The sequence below is a fragment of the Corythoichthys intestinalis genome, chromosome 18 (assembly GCF_030265065.1).
Source record: "Corythoichthys intestinalis isolate RoL2023-P3 chromosome 18, ASM3026506v1, whole genome shotgun sequence".
NCBI lineage: Eukaryota > Metazoa > Chordata > Actinopteri > Syngnathiformes > Syngnathidae > Corythoichthys > Corythoichthys intestinalis.
Window position 1 is genome coordinate 9558725 of NC_080412.1, and position 18616 is coordinate 9577340.

Here is an 18616-nt window from a genome sequence, read left to right on the forward strand (position 1 = left end):
ACTTTAGTTGTTAGGACTCTCTTCTGCAACTTTCCTACAGCAAGGACCGGAAACAGACACACAATTATCTTTCAATTAATTTCTTAGGCTTGTGCTTGTGATCAGACTATGCTATATTTAGACTTGAGTACAAATGAGGTTTATGTTAGAATGTTAACATTTATGCTTTTCTTATTATAGTTAATCACCAGATAGAATAACTTCTGTCTAGTCAGCCTTTCGTTTGTTCTGGGCAATGTGCCCCCCCCCCCCCCCCCCCCCCATGTACTATATGTACTTAATTCTATGTTCTACAGTGCCCTCCATAATTATTGGCACCCCTGAAAAAGATGTGTTTTTTAGCTTCTAATATTTTTTTTAATTCAAATAATATGGGACCTTAATGGAAAAAAAGAGAAAAATCCAACCTTCAATACAAGTCATTCATTCAGTGGGGAAAAATCCCACATAAAGAAAAAATTATTTGACATCAAATAATGTGTGTCACAATTATTAGCACCCCTGTGTTAATACTTTGTACAAACACCTTTTGCCATGAGGTGCTTTCAGCATGCGCATCTTTCGTGGCTCAATCTTGGTCTCATCTGACCAAAGCACACTGGGACCGTGTGTATTTGATTGAGCTTTTTGGCAACAAACACTCTAAGTGGGTCTGGCGTGCCGTGAAAGATGCGCATGCTGAAAAGCACCTCATACACACTGTGAAGTATGGGGGTGGGTCAGTGATGCTTGGGGCTGTTTCGCTTCCAAAGGCCCTGAGAACCTTGTTAGTAGAGGTGTGCAAAATTTCCGATTCGGCCGTGGAAGATTCGAGAACGATTCACAAACATCCAAATTCCGATTATTGAAATATGCCAAGTAAAGCGGAAGTACAACACACTCAGCGCGCCGCGCGGGCTTCGGGACGGAATGGAGCGGGAGTAGCTAAACATTATGCTTCTCATTAACCGGCCCCTCGGGTAATGCCAACGCTCAACTCACGGCTCTAGCTCAACTCATGCCACGAGATAAAAAAACACAACAACATACCTGCCTGCTGCCGAAAAGCTGCTACAAGTACAGCTAAGCTACATAATGTTACGGTAGATATCATTTATATAGGACTAGATGGATTATAGACTCGGTAGCGGTAGCAGCACATCTGCAAAAAGCTAGATGCGGGCGTTAGTAAACGGCCGCCATCTTAAAGCAGTAAACTTCCCTGCAATGCTGTTGTAGCGAACCTTCCAAGCAAACCTAATTAACTTTTTATCTAAAATACTCCTAAATCGGTAAAATATTGACTTGAATCTATCTTTAAAATAGTTTTAAAACTTTCACATGTCAAAAGTAGACAAAAGGGAAATTATGGAATAACGGGAGCAATTTTAACAACTTTAACGGTTGATTCACAACATTAAATTAATTGAATGTAGTTTAAAGCTGCTGATACAGAATGGGGACTGGAGTTTTTTTTATTTAATGTTATTTTTGTATATTTGTTTACTGCTATATGTTAACTTGATACTGAAATAGTAGTTTGGTTTAGCCTGAGAGTATTTTTGAACAATTTTGGAACAAATGTACAAAACTTTATTAAAAAAAAAAAAAAAAAAAAAGGAGGGGGGTGCATCAATAATCGTTTTATAATCGAATCGGAGCCTCTGAATCGTAATCGTAATCGAATCGTTAGGTGCCCAAAGATTCCCAGCTCTACTTGTTAGGGTGCATGGCATCATAAATGCTTTGAAATACCAGGACATTTTAAATCAAAATCTGTTGCCCTCTGCCCGAAAGCTGAAGATGGGTCGTCACTGGGTCTTTCAGCAAGACAATGACCCTAAACATATAGCCAAATCTACACAGAAATGGTTCACCAGACACAAAATCAAGCTCATCCCATGGCTATCTCAGTCCCCAGACCTTGTTTTGTTGGCAAAACGGGGTTGTACAAAGTATTAACACCAGGGGTGCTAATAATTGTGACACACATTATTTGATATCCAATAATTTTTTCTTTATGTGGGATTTTTCCCCACTGAATGAATGCACTTGTATTGAAGGTTGGATTTTTCTCTTTTTTTCCATTAAGGTCCCATATTATTTGAATAAAAAATATATTAGAAGCTAAAAAACACATCTTTTTCAGGGGTGCCAATAATTTTGGAGGGCACTGTATGTTGCTTTCCTCCCCCTACCATCCTATTGTCTTCCCCTGAATAAAGAGGGTTGCTATCACAGCAACTAGGAGAGCAGCTACATACCTCCACAAACGCTACATCACCTTCCTGCATGTTCTTTTTAGCCAAGCTTGGTTATACCGTACATTAACCTAGCTTCAAATCTAACAGTTTACATCACCACCTTAAGAACGGAACTACGATGTAAACTGGAAATCCACTGAATTAATGTGTCACCATAAACAAACTTATTACAGTTCTAATATTTATGACGTTTCCCCCGCCCCCCTCTGTGTATTCCTGCCTATTTTCCCTGCCCTTCTATTGCCGAGTGCAGTAGCAAAGCCACCTGTGCCAAGTCGCTTGATTTTTTTTAATGTGCTACATTTGTGCTTGAAAGTTTACAAGTCCAGACAGCCAACTTTTTGCTTCACTGTAGTATCGAAGGACCGAAAATTAGAGAAAACAAACAAAAAAAGGTCAACTTTTACAGATATAATTCTTAGATTAAATTGACACTTTCAGAGAGGTAATAGTTTCATAGTGAGATTATTGTGGTTGTAGTTTAAAATGCTTAAGTGTTTAAATGCACTCATACCTAGTTAGATATCTTTTTTATTACTTACTAATTGATAAGAATTGTTACAAACAACTTTTTGCTCCAGATTTTTGAGGGTTGGGGGACTTAACTGAAAGCATGTTTATTGCATGTACATAGCTGTGTAGGCCCTCATAACAGTGTTTCCCTGGGCCACCGAACTGACCAGTTACGGCCCTGGGCTGAGCCATTGTTGCTGTTGGCTGACTGGACGAATTAATTGTGAGGAGTGGCTCGTGCAGTGATGAAAAACAACTATTTTGGTGTCATATGTCACTGTACATGTAGTCCCCGTGTTACGAACGACTTTTATTCCTACGCTGGCGACCTAACCCGAATTTCCGCGCTAGTCGGAATTAACCCTATAAGTACCCCAAAATAATTATCCAAAAAGTCCAAAAGTATTGTTTTATTTAATGATGGAGGATACACTGCCCTCAGGTGGCAGCATTGGGTCTGACTTGATAAAAATGATTAAAAAAAAAAAAAGTTGTTCAAAACTTTTTCCACCTAAATTAAAAAAACATTCAAATAAAAATAATATTTTCAAAAAAAATATTTGTAAATATTTTTAGGGGAGGGCAATTTTATTTGTGCATATGAACTTTTTCTTTGTTGAAAATATTTATTTTTGATTCGAACAACTTTTTTGGGGATTGAATGATTTAGACGCAGATGTCCTACTCATAGTATGGGTCAATCAAAGACAAGATTTTCAATGAAAACTTAAGTTTTCAAATGCAAATTTTTGAGTCTCCAACATATAATTTTTTTGCATTCAAAAACTTTTTTTTTTTCTATGATTGAAAAAAAAAAAAAGAAAATATTTTTGGGGGTTTGAAGCAACTTATTTTTTGATTGAATTGTAAAGACACAAATGCCCTACCCAAAATGTGGCCCAAACTCAAAACAACATTACTTCATTACATTACTACTTTTTTTTTTTTTTTAATAAAAAAAAATGTTTTCAGATGCTTTTTTTGTCTCAAATTTATTTTTGCATTCAAACATTTTTTTTTGATTGAAGTGACTTTTGTTTTCGATTGCAAAATTTATATTTTGATTGAAGCAAATTTTTTTTTTTGATTGAAGCACCTTTTTTAATTTAGTAATAATGACATAAATCTACCTCCATAGTTTGGCCCACATAACGATGTATGTTATTTCAGCTAATATATGTTTGTGTATGCATTTGTTAATATCTGGGTCTTGTTATTCTGATTTTTGTTTTTAATGGGATTTCTTCAGTGCGCCGCACAGCCCGAACCGTTTGACCGATCGACACCATTGCAATATTGAAACGACCAGAATTTTCACGCGACGCAGGTAATTTTTCGAACGACCCCGAAAAATTTTCTGTTCGCCCGTTAACGCCAATTTAAAAAAAAAAATAAATAAAAAAAATCAAAATGTATTTAGTCCTACAAATTTTGACCAAATCACATAATTTGGACATCAAAAATTCTGGGACGGTGGGAGGCATAAAGGTTGTATACAGAATTTGAAAAAAAATTACGGTTCCCCGGAAATTTGCCAAAAACTTTCCCATTCATTTTAAATAGGATGCAACGTTCAAATTCCCCATTCACTTTTAGTGGAATTTCCAATGAAATTTAGACTGCACTGATGTCATTGACGGCCACGTATGTCGGATCTATTGATGCCAATGGACTTGGATTCCATTAAGGCATACGTAAGTCGATGCCACTGACGGTCATGGACGTCCAAATTTCTCATTCATTTCCAACGGCATTAACTTTGCATTGAGGCCAATTTAGACAGATGCCATTGACGGCCATGTATGTCATTTCTATTGATGCCAATGTACTAGGATTCCATTGACGCATATGGATGTCGATGCCATTGACGGCCATGGACGTCCAAATATTTTCCCATTCATTTTCAATGGCAAAAAATCCAATCTCCCCAAATCAAAAGGAAATGACCAGATATCAATATCATTGACGGGCATGGACGTCCACATTTCATTTCATTTCCAATGACATTTACTTTAATGCCATTGACGGGCATGTTTGTCCATTCTATTGATGCGAATGTACTTGGATTTCATTGACGCCTATGCAAGTCGATGCCATTGATAGCCATAGACCTCCAATTTTTTTCCCATTCATTTTCAATGGCAAAAAAAAAAAAATGTCCCCAAATAAAGAGGAAATGACCAGGTATCAATCAGACATGCCCCCCAAATGTCCCCAAATGACCTGATATGACCAGGCCACGCCCCCCAAATGTCCCCAAATAATTTGATATGACCAGGCCACGCCCCCCAAATGTTCCCAGATCAACAGGAAGTGACCTGATATTGTCCCCAAAATGTCCCCAAAACAACCTTGGCGGGGCTAGGATCTGTATCTCCACACAGCAAAGACCCAGAGTAATTTCTCCAGAAATTGCATTTTCTAGTTAAGTTTAGAGCTACAGTTTTTGGAGTTACGTGTAATCGATTTGCTATGAGAATTGTAAATACATTAGCAATAACACTATTTAAGCCAGCGGACGTTTGTTGCCTAACAAAATCTGTGCTCTGGTTTGGCCCACATTAGGCTGCCTAATAGCATTTAAGATAGCGGTCTTTTGTTAGGGAAATTATACTAATTTAATCTACTAAAATTTAATATTGATCGGACTAGATGGATGCTTGATAGCCAGCTTTTTGTGTCAGGTATTTTATTGTTAAAATGTGTGTCGTTTTGAACCTAAATGTGCATATTTGTGTTACAGCTTTACGAATTGTCAAAAGTGAAGGAAGTAAAAAGCTTTAAAAAGCAAAATTTCTTTGTATGTCTTTAAAGTGCGTACGACACGAGAAAAAAAAGTCTTAAATAGGATTTTTATTTGAATTAGAATCATATTTTGAGACGATTCGACTATATACAACAATTTAGCAAAGCGCAGATGACGAGAAATTAATCTGCCGGTTAGCCACGCCTACCATTATAGGGCTCTAGCATCCCCAACAGGTGGATGACGTCAGCGGAGTCACGATTTCATCTGATTTAGTATGCAGCCCATTGAGTGGGAATTATTCACGACGAAAACACGACGAAGAGAGCCGCAAAAATGTCATTGTTTCAGTCTCTCTACTACAATATTTTTACAGGATATTCTTTTAATCCAAGTATTTTCCCCAATAGCTAAATAAATGGTTTTAGAAGGACCAGTCAGCCCTTTGAGGGGGAATTATTCAGAACAAGGAAAACGTGACGAAGAGAGCCGCAAAATGTCATTGTTTCAGTCTCTCTACTCCAACATTTTAACAGGATATTCTTTTTTATGCAGGTATTTTTCCCCAATAGCTAAACAAATGGCATGGTCATGTAAGCCTGTCGCAATATGCAATAATTCCATTTATCGCACGATAAATAAAAATGAAGGCGGTAATTTTTCCGCTGCGATTTATCGCCTCGCGTGCACGTGCGTGCGCGCGTACAGCAGACGTGCTGTTAAAAGTTCGGATTCCTCGTTACCAGCTGCGCAAAATGCATCTTCGTTCCAGGTCCGGCAAAAACTAGCGCCAGAGCCAATCGTTACCATTATATCCTATTGTTCAACGTATACCGGCCGCGTCAGTGCTCCGGAGTGACTGTGGACCATCTATGGCACGCCGGTGTTGTTGACGTGTGGGCGCTCCCGTCAGGAGTGACATTTCACGCTGGGCGGCTATTTTTCGGCACAACGCCGGATATTTACAACGAAGTCCGCCAAAACATTGTTACCGACTTGGCTGCTACGAACAACCTCGCTTTGACAACGAAGGGCTGAATTAAATTAAGAGCGCTGTGCTTCAAACTCGTCCTGTTTATGAAAGTCCATTGTCATATGCTGGTTTTGTGTAGTAATGAGCAGACGTGACTTCAGCGGCGCTTGCTAACTTTTTTAATGCGCGCACAATCTAGATATCATCAAATGGCAAACTAGATGTGCTACGGCCCATGCCATTGGCGACGTGAGCCCAGAGTGATTATGGGACACGTAGTCCATATACTACATCGATGAATTCTAAATTGTCATGACTGAATGTAAGTTAAGAAGGCCAAATCAATCCATACCAGTGACTATAGATAATGTTGCAAATATTGTTAATTCAGTACGTGACACAGATGGATTCGGACCACAAATAGGATGTCTTGCTCATGTAGTAAACCTAGCTGCTAAGAGAGCTGTAGCAATCAACAGTGTGCCCTGCCTCACTTTACAAACAGTATAGATTGTTCTCAGCACTTTTATACAAATTTTTTTCAGATCAGTAAGAAGTAAGCACGTAAATATTATGCACTAAAATGCATGTTTGTATGATGGCAATTTAAATTTTGCTCGTTAGCAAAAAAAAAAAAAAAAAACAACAACAACAATTAAAAAACCAAACAAAAAATATAATTGTTAATTTTTCTACAGAGCATTAAATGTATTAAATTGGATCGAAAATCGTGTCCCCCGTATCAAAAATCGTACCGAACGGCGACTTAAGTGTATCGTTGCATCCCTATGGAACACCATTGCAGAAGCTATGACGGGAAAAGTTTTCATTTGCCAAAATGCTTAAGTTATTAAGTGCATTTTTTTTTTTTTTAAACATATTTTATTTGTTCTGTGTTTCTGTGCGGTAACAATATTGTTGTTTTTTACTTAAGAGGCATGGTCTATTGTTTTTAGTTGTGATTTCTTAAAAAGTATTTTTGAATTTAAGAGTAAATATCGCGTTTAAATGGGTGTACTTTATCTATTAATATATACTGTATTCTCATCGTGTCATTCTAAATTGGTTAAAAAAAATTGGGGGGGGTGCAATAATATCGCATATCGCAATAATTTATGAGAATAATTATCACACACTAAAATTTGTTATCGCGACAGGCCTATGGTCATGACAATAACAGTCTTGTGCTAAATGGAATATGAAATAATAAAAATGCATTTATTCAAGACGACATGGCAAAATTACTCCATAATGGTCAAAACTGTCGACTTCACCTTTACTATAGCACCTCCCGAACGATATTTTATGCCACCTAAATCAGGTTTATGTCATTTTCCTTCCCCGGCTTCGGAGAATGTAAACAAATCAAGAGGCGTGACAGCTAGCCGACACGCTAACCCGAACCGAGTGATGTTTCAAAGTCTTCGAAGCGGAAAATCACACATAACTAGCCCGGATTATTTCACATGACGACTGGGTTGTCGATTGTCTTCGCCGATCGGCAAACCGCCTGGCGGAGAGCAATTTAGAGCTCCTTCCACTGCTAATATGGACAGGAGAGCTCGCCGAGGAAGCAGCTGGACCATGACCGCTGAACATTTACATGCCAATCCATGATCAAACGTAAGTAGTCCTTTATTTAAAGAAAGTTTGTAGTGTTTACTTTGTAATTGCTGTATTCGCTGCTATTTTTAACTCAAAGTTGCAATTTCTGATCGGTCGGAAAATTTCACAGAACACAGGGCACATGAGCACAATAAGCCGAATATAGTGCTCTTCCGGCGGCTGGATGTGTGACAAGCTGCCAGTGTTGTGCCGAAAAATAGCCGCCCTGCATGCACGTCAGCCACAAAATGCAAGCCACCTACATATTAAAATGACCCCAGTATTTGACATAATACAAAACACGATGTTTACTCACTTCCTCTTAAGTCCCATGGTCCCACAGTAGTAGGGCTTGTTTTGGCCAATATCCACCGGTGAATGGGAACCTTTTGAAACCCCAAAAAGGCGCACACGCCTCTCCCTTGTAGAGCAAGATTTTTCTGCAGCCAACTGGCTGGCGTGATGCGAAAAATAAACGTATTAATCCGCAAAATCAGCTGAATCAGTCCTTCTTATACAACAGTACGGCTGCATAGTGAAGAGGACTCCTTCCTCCGTACACGTCACAGTACCCTCTTTTTCAACTCGAGACTGTTGCCAGAAGTCACTCATTTTCATGGCGCGGCATTCAAAAAACTAAATAAATATAGCGATCGCTTCCACACACATCCAATTGGTCCATTTCATTCAGGAGCATAAAATACCGCGTGTATTATGAAATAAACATGCTTTTTCGTGTCACAGGCACTTTAAAGCTGGACAGCTTCACGTTTAGTGAGGACAGAACACGTCATATTAATAAAGTAAAGTAAAAAATAAGATACTGTGAAGTACAATAAGGTACTGTTGATGCGACAAAAAAATAAATAAATAAAAAGACTGGAGACAAAATGGCGGATGAGACTCCAGCATCGTAAAGTCGAAATCGCGTAAGTCGAGTACATCGTAACCCGGGTACTACCTATATTGTATATGCCCCATATATGAATGTACTCTGCCTGTAATGATCGTAGTGGTTTGAAGGCCGATAGCGTGCAAATGTTCACTGTAGTTGGTTTATAGTTAAAATGATGTGGTTTAATGTTTAATAAGATAAACACATTAAGAGGTCTGTGAATGATGACTATATGCCTATATGTTATTCACCAGTTACTAAATGTGTGTACATGTAGGCACACCTGCACATGAGCCCAAAAAAAGTATTTGATTTGAACTGCTCTGCTCTCTAACAGAAGCCCTTGTAGCGGTCAACACATCTGAGACAACTATAGTCACAAGAAGAATCTTCCACACTTTATTATTTCATTCATTCATTCATTCATTTTTCATGCCGCTTTTTCCTCACGAGGGTCGCGGAGGTGCTGGAGCCTATCCCAGCCAACTATGGGCAGTAGGCAGGGGACACCCTGAACTGGTTGCCAGCCAATCGCAGCACTTTATTATTTCTTCAGTATTTTATCAATATTTGTGATTTTAAATGAATGTTATCTTGCACATATTTATTGTTGTGCACTTTCAACTGGTTTGATAGCGTTAATAAATGTAACATTCTTAGCAAATACTGTGTTTTGGTTGTTGGGTTGTGCTAAGTGTACTTGCATTTTGTGGGTCAACCGTTGGGGGTATTTAATTTTGGGCGATTTTTTTTTTTTTTTTTTTGGTCACACAGTGCACAATATAGGCTAGGAACGCCACTGGTTGTCCTCTTATTTATTATTATAGACCCCCAATGTGTGAACAAATTTGCATATAGCTTACGATCAACTTTCTCCAGCATCACAGAAAAGAGGAAGTCTCTTGGAGTCATGTAGGGCTCTTCTTCATAGACAATCGAGGCGAACTGGATGAAACGCCTCTTTCTGGCAGACATTTGAGGAACTGGTGTCTCCTGTAACCAGGACAAGTTGTGTAAAAATCATTTTAACCCGAAAAACATTTGCACATCACCCTGTTTCTACTACGGTAGCGACACTAGGGAGGGGCAATCCTATAAAAGTGGACCTTGAGACCAAACCAATCTAATTTGGTGGGAAGTTTAATTCGTATTTAATTTCAAATACGGATACGTATTACTTTAATGTGCGTATCTGAGTCAATGTAAAAGTGAACTTGTTTAGGTGCATACTCACATTTTGCTCCTCGGCATGAACGACCACGAGAGGAATAGTTGTACTATTCCAGAGATATCTGTAAGAATAAGCTACAATCCCTGTCGTGACAGCTGTGCCATAGACGACAGCTCGGCGCCATGTTAAACTTTTCAAATGCCGTGAACCTCTGACAGCGTTCCTCAATACAAACGGAACTTTCCCTACGAAGGCCATTTTCTCCACCCTTGCTAAGAAAGTTTCCGTAGTAGGTGTTACTGTTTACTTCTTCTTCTTCTTCTTCTTTTTGTTTATTAGCAGTTTACCCCTCGGTGCCGTGGGGCATTACCGCCACCTACTGGACCGACGGTTTAGCACGAGATCAGGCAGTTACAGACTAAGTAATCCCTCTTGACAACCAGTGAAACACACCCAGAGCGTAGACAAAATCCAAACCAAAAAATTGGATAAATTAAATACAAACGAAAAAATTAAATACTAATGAAAAACCCTCTTCCTATATCCTGTCCAACAGCCCTGTGTCCCTGAGAAACTTTATTAGCCCTTTTTGAATATTGGCCCTTTTCATCTGTAGAACATTTCCCACCCCATATGTCTCTTCTGCCTGGTCCAGCACCATTCTGAACCGATCCCTCTGCTCCCCATACTTCCCGCATACCATTAGAATGTGTTCAACCGTTTCACGCTCCCCACAGTGTTTACATTTCCCATCTTTGTGTTTTCCTATTCTATGCAATGAATCATTTAGCCCCGTGTGCCCTATCCTCAGTCGACTCAACACCACCTCCTCCCTCCTGCTTCTACCCAATCTCCTTCCCACCCCCACCTGTGACTGTATTGAGAATAAATGTCTCCCCGTTTCTTGTGCTTCCCAATACCCTTGCCACCTCTTTTGTATGTAGCCCCCAATAATGGACTTCCCTTCCCTTCAGGACGCCCCGCCTTTCTATCCCCGGTGCTCTCAGCGATTGCTTGGCCAGGATGTCCACCACCTCATTTCCCTCAATCCCCACGTGCGCTGGGACCCACACAAACTCCACCCTGAGCCCACCTTTCTGTGCTTCATACAGTAGCGGAGTAGCCTGTGCGACTCAAATACTAAGTCAAGTCTACTGGACTTCATGGTTAAAATACTCGTGAGCACCGACCAACTGTCTGAAGCAATTACTGCCAATTTTATCCCATTTGTTTGAACCCAACCAAGTGCCATTATAATTGCTATTACTTCCACTGCATAAACAGACAAGTTATTAGTAGGTGTTTAGAAACATAGATATCCTATATATACAGAGCTAGACGGGTAAAGCGCGCTTTGAGTCGTTCTCACTTGTCGGCCATTTTGTGTCAGTGACATTCGACAAACGCACTGTAATATTATAATTAATGGAGCGTGTACTTTGAATTAGCTCCTAACTGCTTGATTTTCAAACGGCTTGGTATTTCATGAACGTCAGACTGCAGTAAATTAAATGCAAACGATGGGTGTGTCGCAACCCAATGTTAGAATCGACAGGATATGAGTCTATTAAATTGTGCCTGCATGTATGAGATGATCATAATCGAATAATATCAACAATTGCGTAAACCCCTTACATTTATGCACGTGTTTGATATATTTTCATGGCACCACACTGAAGATATGACTCTTATACAAATAAAAGTATTCAGTGTACAGATCATATTGCGCCGTAAATTTACTGTTCAGCCATTATTATTAGTACTAGTTTATTTTTGTTATCAAGTATTTACAAACATTTTTTTTTTTAAATGTACTACGCATGCGCCACTCACATCCTGTCGGTTTGCGACGGAGTGGACTAGGGCATAGATATCATATATAAGGCTAGACATTCAAAGTTAAAGTTTTCACAGACAGGCGGCCATCTTGCAACAGAAGACATAAGGGGAGTTTTTTTAGCCACTAAAATACCCTTACATTCAGTGGTGTTACCAGGATGCCAGGTGAGGGTGGGCATAAGTCTTACCTGTGGGAGGCAAAAAAAAAAAAAAAAGGGCCACTGCACCTTAAAACATGTTTTGTTTTCTCCTTGAGATAACTGTTGTTGTGATTTGGTCTAAACAAATAAAAGGTGATTTGATTTTATCTGACTCAGAAAACATCATAACTGAACAGCATGGACATTCAGGTGACAATTAGTCAGTTTTATTATTAGTATTATTATAGTTATTCTTTGTTCCGCAGCTCCTTTGAGCTCAATTTGACCCCCTTAGAATGCTTCAAAATGCACAAAAATCGGCAGGCAGGTCAAGACCGGTGCAATCTTTGATACCGTGTAAAGACAAATTCCAAATACACTATTTAGCGCCCCCTAGCAGTCATTCTTTGTCCTGCCGACGCTTTGAGCCCTACTTTGACCCCCTCAGAATGCTTCAAAAATCAACAAACTCAACAGCCAGGTAAACACTGGTGAAAACTTTGATAAAATGTAAAAAAAAAAAAAAATATACATAAATGTGTGTAGCGCCCCCTAGGAACAAAACCAACATTTCATTTCTTTTTTTTTTTTAAGATGAAAGAGAGGGTAACAACACAAAGGTTAAAACTTAGAACACATCAGAACTATATGAATGGGATACCATACGCGGTGCCCAGACTGCCGTTAGTACTACATCTAGTTTTCTTTGGGTGGGCAGAGCGTGTTCGTGGGTGGGCACTGCCCACAACTGCACACCCCCCGGTAACGCCCCTGCTTAGATCACTAAATTCTTGACAGATTTACAAAGGGTTTACTACAAACATGTCCAAAGTCCGGCCCGGGGGCCAAATGCGGCCTGTAGTCAAATTTCATCCGGCCCCCAGCCTCTGTCATAAAATCAATAACGTCTGGCCCGCACACAGACTTAGTAAATTGGTCAGCAGTACTGCTACCAGCATATGAAGTAACTTACACACTATATGATGCTCCTCATTTACCCACTAAAAGGCAACAGCACTCTAAGCAACATTACCCCGTGTTACCCTTTATTCCCCATTTCTAAAATGGTGACAATCAACAAAAAAAAGAAAATTGACTGTGACGGCCGATGCTTAAAGAATAGGTGAAAATTGGACAATTCTCTAAAATACGCAACAACTGTGTCTGCGTCATTTGCAAAGAGACAGTCGCTGTTTTCAAAGAGTTCAATGTGAGGCGATATTACCGAACAAGACACGCTGACATGTACGACAAGATTACAGGGAAGAGTAGTGAGAAATTGAAGCAACTTGAAGCGAGTTTAATTTTACAACAGCAGTATTTCGCAAGAGCCCGAGAGTCGAAAGAGAACGCCACAAAGGCTAGTTGCGAGATTGTTGAAATAATTAATTTAGGGCTGTCAAACGATTAAAATTTTTAATCGAGTTAATCACAGCTTAAAAATTAATTAATCGTAATTAATCGCAATTCAAACCATCTATAAAATATGCCATATTTTTCTGTAAATTATTGTTGGAATGGAAAGATAGACACAAGACGGATATATACATTCAATATACTGTACATAAGTACTGTATTTGTGTATTATAACAATAAATCAACAAGATGGCATTAACATTAACATTCTGTTAAAGCGATACATGGATAGAAAGACTTGTAGTTCCTAAAAGATAAATGTCAGTACAAGTTATAGGAATTTTATATTAAAACCCCTCTTAATGTTTTCGTTTTAAATAAAATTTGTAAAAATTTCAATCAAAAAATAAACTAGTAGCTCGCCATTGTTGATGTCAATAATTACACAATGCTACTGGTGCTGAAACCCATAAAATCAGTCGCACCCAACCGCCAGCAGAGGGCGACAAAACACCAAAAAACACAAGTAACAAGTGGACATGACACTGTGCTGTCATTTTAATCTGTTTAAGCGGGGCATGTGCGTTAATTGCGTAAAATATTTTAATGTGATTAATTTAAAAAAATTAATTACCACCCGTAAACGCGATAATTTTGACAGCCCTAAATTAACTAAAAATAATAATAATAAAGCAAAGGTGACACACAGAATAGCTTGCTAAAATTTGCTTAAATATATTGTTCTACGTAAAGGATGTCAGCCAAGGTCGGCCCTCCACATTTTTTAACACCAAATCTGGCCCCCTTTGCAAAAAGTTTGGACACCCCTGGTTTAGTATATAACAAAATGTATTGTTTGATTAAGGATTTAGGCTGTATGTTGATTTTTTTCTATGTAACATTTTATGTATGCAGTAAAATTAAAACTGCAGCATCTCAGAGGTTTACGACAGTAAGTTGTGAGAAAATCGGTCATTTCAAAGTACATGCTCCATTGATTTTAATGTTATGTGGCTTGAATGGGCCTGACCTTAAAAATTACCAGTGATACATCCATCCCTGTTGGCTTACAAAAGAACATAAGCTATCTAACCCTACGTATATGATATCTATGGAAGAGAGCGCCTCATTGTTGAGCCTGTTTTCCATACCTATACAGAAATCTAATTTTGCATTTGATTAATAAAATGCAGAATGAAAATACATCAAAGTTATGATCAATTATAGGACTTGTAAGTTGTCACCCTTTAAATTTAGTATATGACTTGTCAATTAGCCAGGTTGGACTGCATTCAATTATTAAAAAAACAAAACAAAAAACAAACCCAATAGTAATAATTAAATAGATCAAACGACGTTTTGATAAGCTTCAGTTACGAATGAATCAGGAAAAAACATGGTCTCTGTGTGTCTGGAGTTAATTTGTTCAGAAGTGGGAACAATTTATATTTCCACCATCAAGGTAACATTCTTGAGCATAGCCTCCATCAAGATTTTTCAAACTTTAGAACCTCAGACGGATGCATTAACAGTCTCTGGGAACAATACAAGTTTGTATAAGCCAAATCACTAGAGAGCATTAACCAAATAACAACAAAATTTTCCTGCTTTCATTCCATATAGTCAACATTCCCTCAAACCCTTCAACAGAAGCTGAGCTTTATAAAAATAGGAGTGAGATATATGTAGTAACTGATGATTAGGGGACTATTTTAGAAGTCAGAATCCAAGGATTAATTTTTGTCATCTAATACAGTGGGGAGAACAAGTATTTGATACACTGCCGATTTTGCTGGTTTTCCCACTTGCAAAGCATGTAGAGGTCTTGAATTTGTATCATAAGTTCTCTTCAACTGTGAGGGACGGAATCTAATACAAAAAAACAGAAAATCACGTTGTATGATTTTTAAATAATAAATTTGCATTTAATTGCATGAAATAAGTATTTGATACATCACAAAAACTGAACTTAATATTTGGTACAGAAACCTTTGTTTGCTATTACAGATACCAAACATTTCCTGTAGTCCTTGACAAGGTTTGCACACACTGCAGCAGGGATTTTGGCCCACTCCTCCATGCAGATCTTCTCCAGAGCCTTCAGGTTTCGGGGCTGCTGCCGGGCAACACGGACTTTCAGCTCCCTCCATAGATTTTCTTCGGGTTCAGATCTGGTGACTGGCTAGGCCACTCCAGGACCTTAAGATGCTTCTTACGTAGCCACTCTTTAGTTGCCTTGGCTGTGTGCTTTGGGTTGTTGTCATGCTGGAAGACCCAGCCACGACCCATCTTCACGGCTCTCACTGAAGGAAGGAGATTGTCAGCCAACATCTGGCGATTCATAGCCCAATCCATCCTCCCCTCAATACGGTGCAGTGGTCCTGTACCCTTGGCAGAGACGCAGCCCCAAAAAATGATGTTTCCTCCTCCATGTTTCACGGTTGGGATGGTGTTCTTGGGGTTGTACTCATCCTTCTTTATCCTCCAAACACGTCGAGCCGAGTTTAGACCAAAAAGTTCAATTTTGGTCTCATCCGACCACATGACCTTCTCCCATTGCTCCTCTGGATCATCCAGATGGCCAGTGGCAAACTTCAGATGTGTCTGGACATGCACTGGCTTCAGCAGCGGGACCTTGCGTGCGCTGTAGGATTTTAATCCATGACGGTGTAATGTGTTTCCGATGGTTTTCTTCGAGACTGTAGTTCCAGCTCTCTTCAGGTCATTGACCAGGTCCTGCCGTGTAGTTCTGGGCTGATCCCTCACCTTCCTCATGATCAGTGGTGCCCCACGAGAAGAGATCTCGCATGGAGCCCCAGAACGAGGCAGATTGACCGTCAACTTGAACTTCTTCCATTTTCTAATAATCGCTCCAACAGTTGTTACCTTCTCACCAAGCTGCTTGCTTATTTTCCTGTAGCCCATCCCAGCCTTGTGCAGGTCTATTATTTTATCCCTGATGTCCTTACACAGCTCTTTGGTCTTGGCCATTGCGCAGAGGTTGGAGTTCGTTTGTTTGAGCATGTGAACAGGTGTCTTTTATACAGGTAACAAGTTCAAACAGGTGCAGTTACTTCCGGTAATGAGTGGAGAACAGGAGGGGTTCTCAAAAAAGAACTAAGAGCCGAAATATTTACCAGTTGGTAATGTATCAAATACTTATTTTATGCAGTTAAATACAAATTTATTATTTAAAAATTATACAATTTGATTTTCTGGTTTTTTTTATTAGATTCCGTCCCTCACAGTTGAAGAGAACTTATGATACAAATTACAGACCTCTACATGGCTTGCAAGTGGGAAAACAAGCAAAATCGGCTGTGTATCAAATACTTGTTCTCCCCACTGTATATGCAAATATGATATTTCATAATTATGGGTGTCATCTATATTCATTTTTCTATGTCTTTTGCTCCTAAATCTTCCGAGATGTTACAATGACTTACTCGGCATAGCTTCCCTAAACTATTCTTGAAACTATCACATGCTAAACATGAATACAGGTAGTTACTGGGTAACTAATGAGTTCCATTCCCATGCTGGCGACGCAACCTAAATTTTAGTTTAAAACAGGAATTAACCCTTTCAGTACCCCTAACTCTTAAAATAACTGTCCAAAAAGTCCACAAGTAATTTATTTTGTTTAATGATGGAGGATACACTGCCCTCTGGTGGCAGTGTTGTGTCTGGCTGGACTTTTGCCTTGTATGATTGAGGAGCAGACTCATATATATACATACATATATATATACATACATATATATACATATATATATATATACATATATATATATATATATATATATATATATATATATATATATATATATATATATATATATATATATATATATATATATACAGTGCCTTGCAAAAGTATTCGGCCCCCTTGAATCTTGCAACCTTTTGCCACATTTCAGGCTTCAAACATAAAGATTTGAAATTTTATTTTTTTGTCAAGAATCAACAACAAGTGGGACACAATCGTGAAGTGGAACAACATTTATTGGATAATTTAAACTTTTTTAACAAATAAAAAACTGAAAAGTGGGGCGTGCAATATTATTCGGCCCCTTTACTTTCAGTGCAGCAAACTCACTCCAGAAGTTCAGTGAGGATCTCTGAATGATCCAATGTTGTCCTAAATGACAGATGATGATAAATAGAATCCAAATGTGTGTAATCAAGTCTCCGTATAAATGCACCTGCTCTGTGATAGTCTCAGGGTTCTGTTTAAAGTGCAGAGAGCATTATGAAAACCAAGGAACACACCAGGCAGGTCCGAGATACTGTTGTGGAGAAGTTTAAAGCCGGATTTGGATACAAAAAGATTTCCCAAGCTTTAAACATCTCAAGGAGCACTGTGCAAGCCATCATATTGAAATGGAAGGAGCATCAGACCACTGCAAATCTACCAAGACCCGGCCGTCCTTCCAAACTTTCTTCTCAAACAAGGAGAAAACTGATCAGAGATGCAGCCAAGAGGCCCATGATCACTCTGGATGAACTGCAGAGATCTACAGCTGAGGTGGGAGAGTCTGTCCATAGGACAACAATCAGTCGTACACTGCACAAATCTGGCCTTTATGGAAGAGTGGCAAGAAGGAAGCCATTTCTCAAAGATATCCATAAAAAGTCTCGTTTAAAGTTTGCCACAAGCCACCTGGGAGACACACCAAACATGTGGAAGAAGGTCCTCTGGTCAGATGAAACCAAAATTGAACTTTTTGGCCACAATGCAAAACGATATGTTTGGCGTAACAGCAACACAGCTCATCACCCTGAACACACCATCCCCACTGTCAAACATGGTGGTGGCAGCATCATGGTTTGGGCCTGCTTTTCTTCAGCAGGGACAGGGAAGATGGTTAAAATTGACGGGAAGATGGATGCAGCCAAATACAGGAACATTCTGGAAGAAAACCTGTTGGTATCTGCACAAGACCTGAGACTGGGACGGAGATTTATCTTCCAACAGGACAATGATCCAAAACATAAAGGCAAATCTACAATGGAATGGTTCAAAAATAAACGTATCCAGGTGTTAGAATGGCCAAGTCAAAGTCCAGACCTGAATCCAATCGAGAATCTGTGGAAAGAGCTGAAGACTGCTGTTCACAAACACTCTCCATCCA

The 18616-nt window shown here is 39.1% G+C and overlaps 1 protein-coding gene across 2 annotated transcripts in view; it reads right to left on the reverse strand.

The window, feature by feature from the left end:
• The window catches only part of micu2 (mitochondrial calcium uptake 2), a 36090-nt gene extending 25624 nt beyond the window's left edge, over positions 1-10466 (reverse strand). For both annotated transcript variants that reach the window (XM_057820512.1, XM_057820511.1), the window contains exons 1-3: positions 10210-10466; positions 9839-9968; positions 3-34 (exon numbers count right to left, since the gene is read on the reverse strand). In XM_057820512.1, the coding sequence (XP_057676495.1) occupies positions 3-34; positions 9839-9968; positions 10210-10404 (357 nt within the window). In that variant the 5' untranslated portion in view covers positions 10405-10466. The remainder of the gene's footprint in view (positions 1-2; positions 35-9838; positions 9969-10209) is intronic.
• Positions 10467-18616: the final 8150 nt, after the last annotated feature.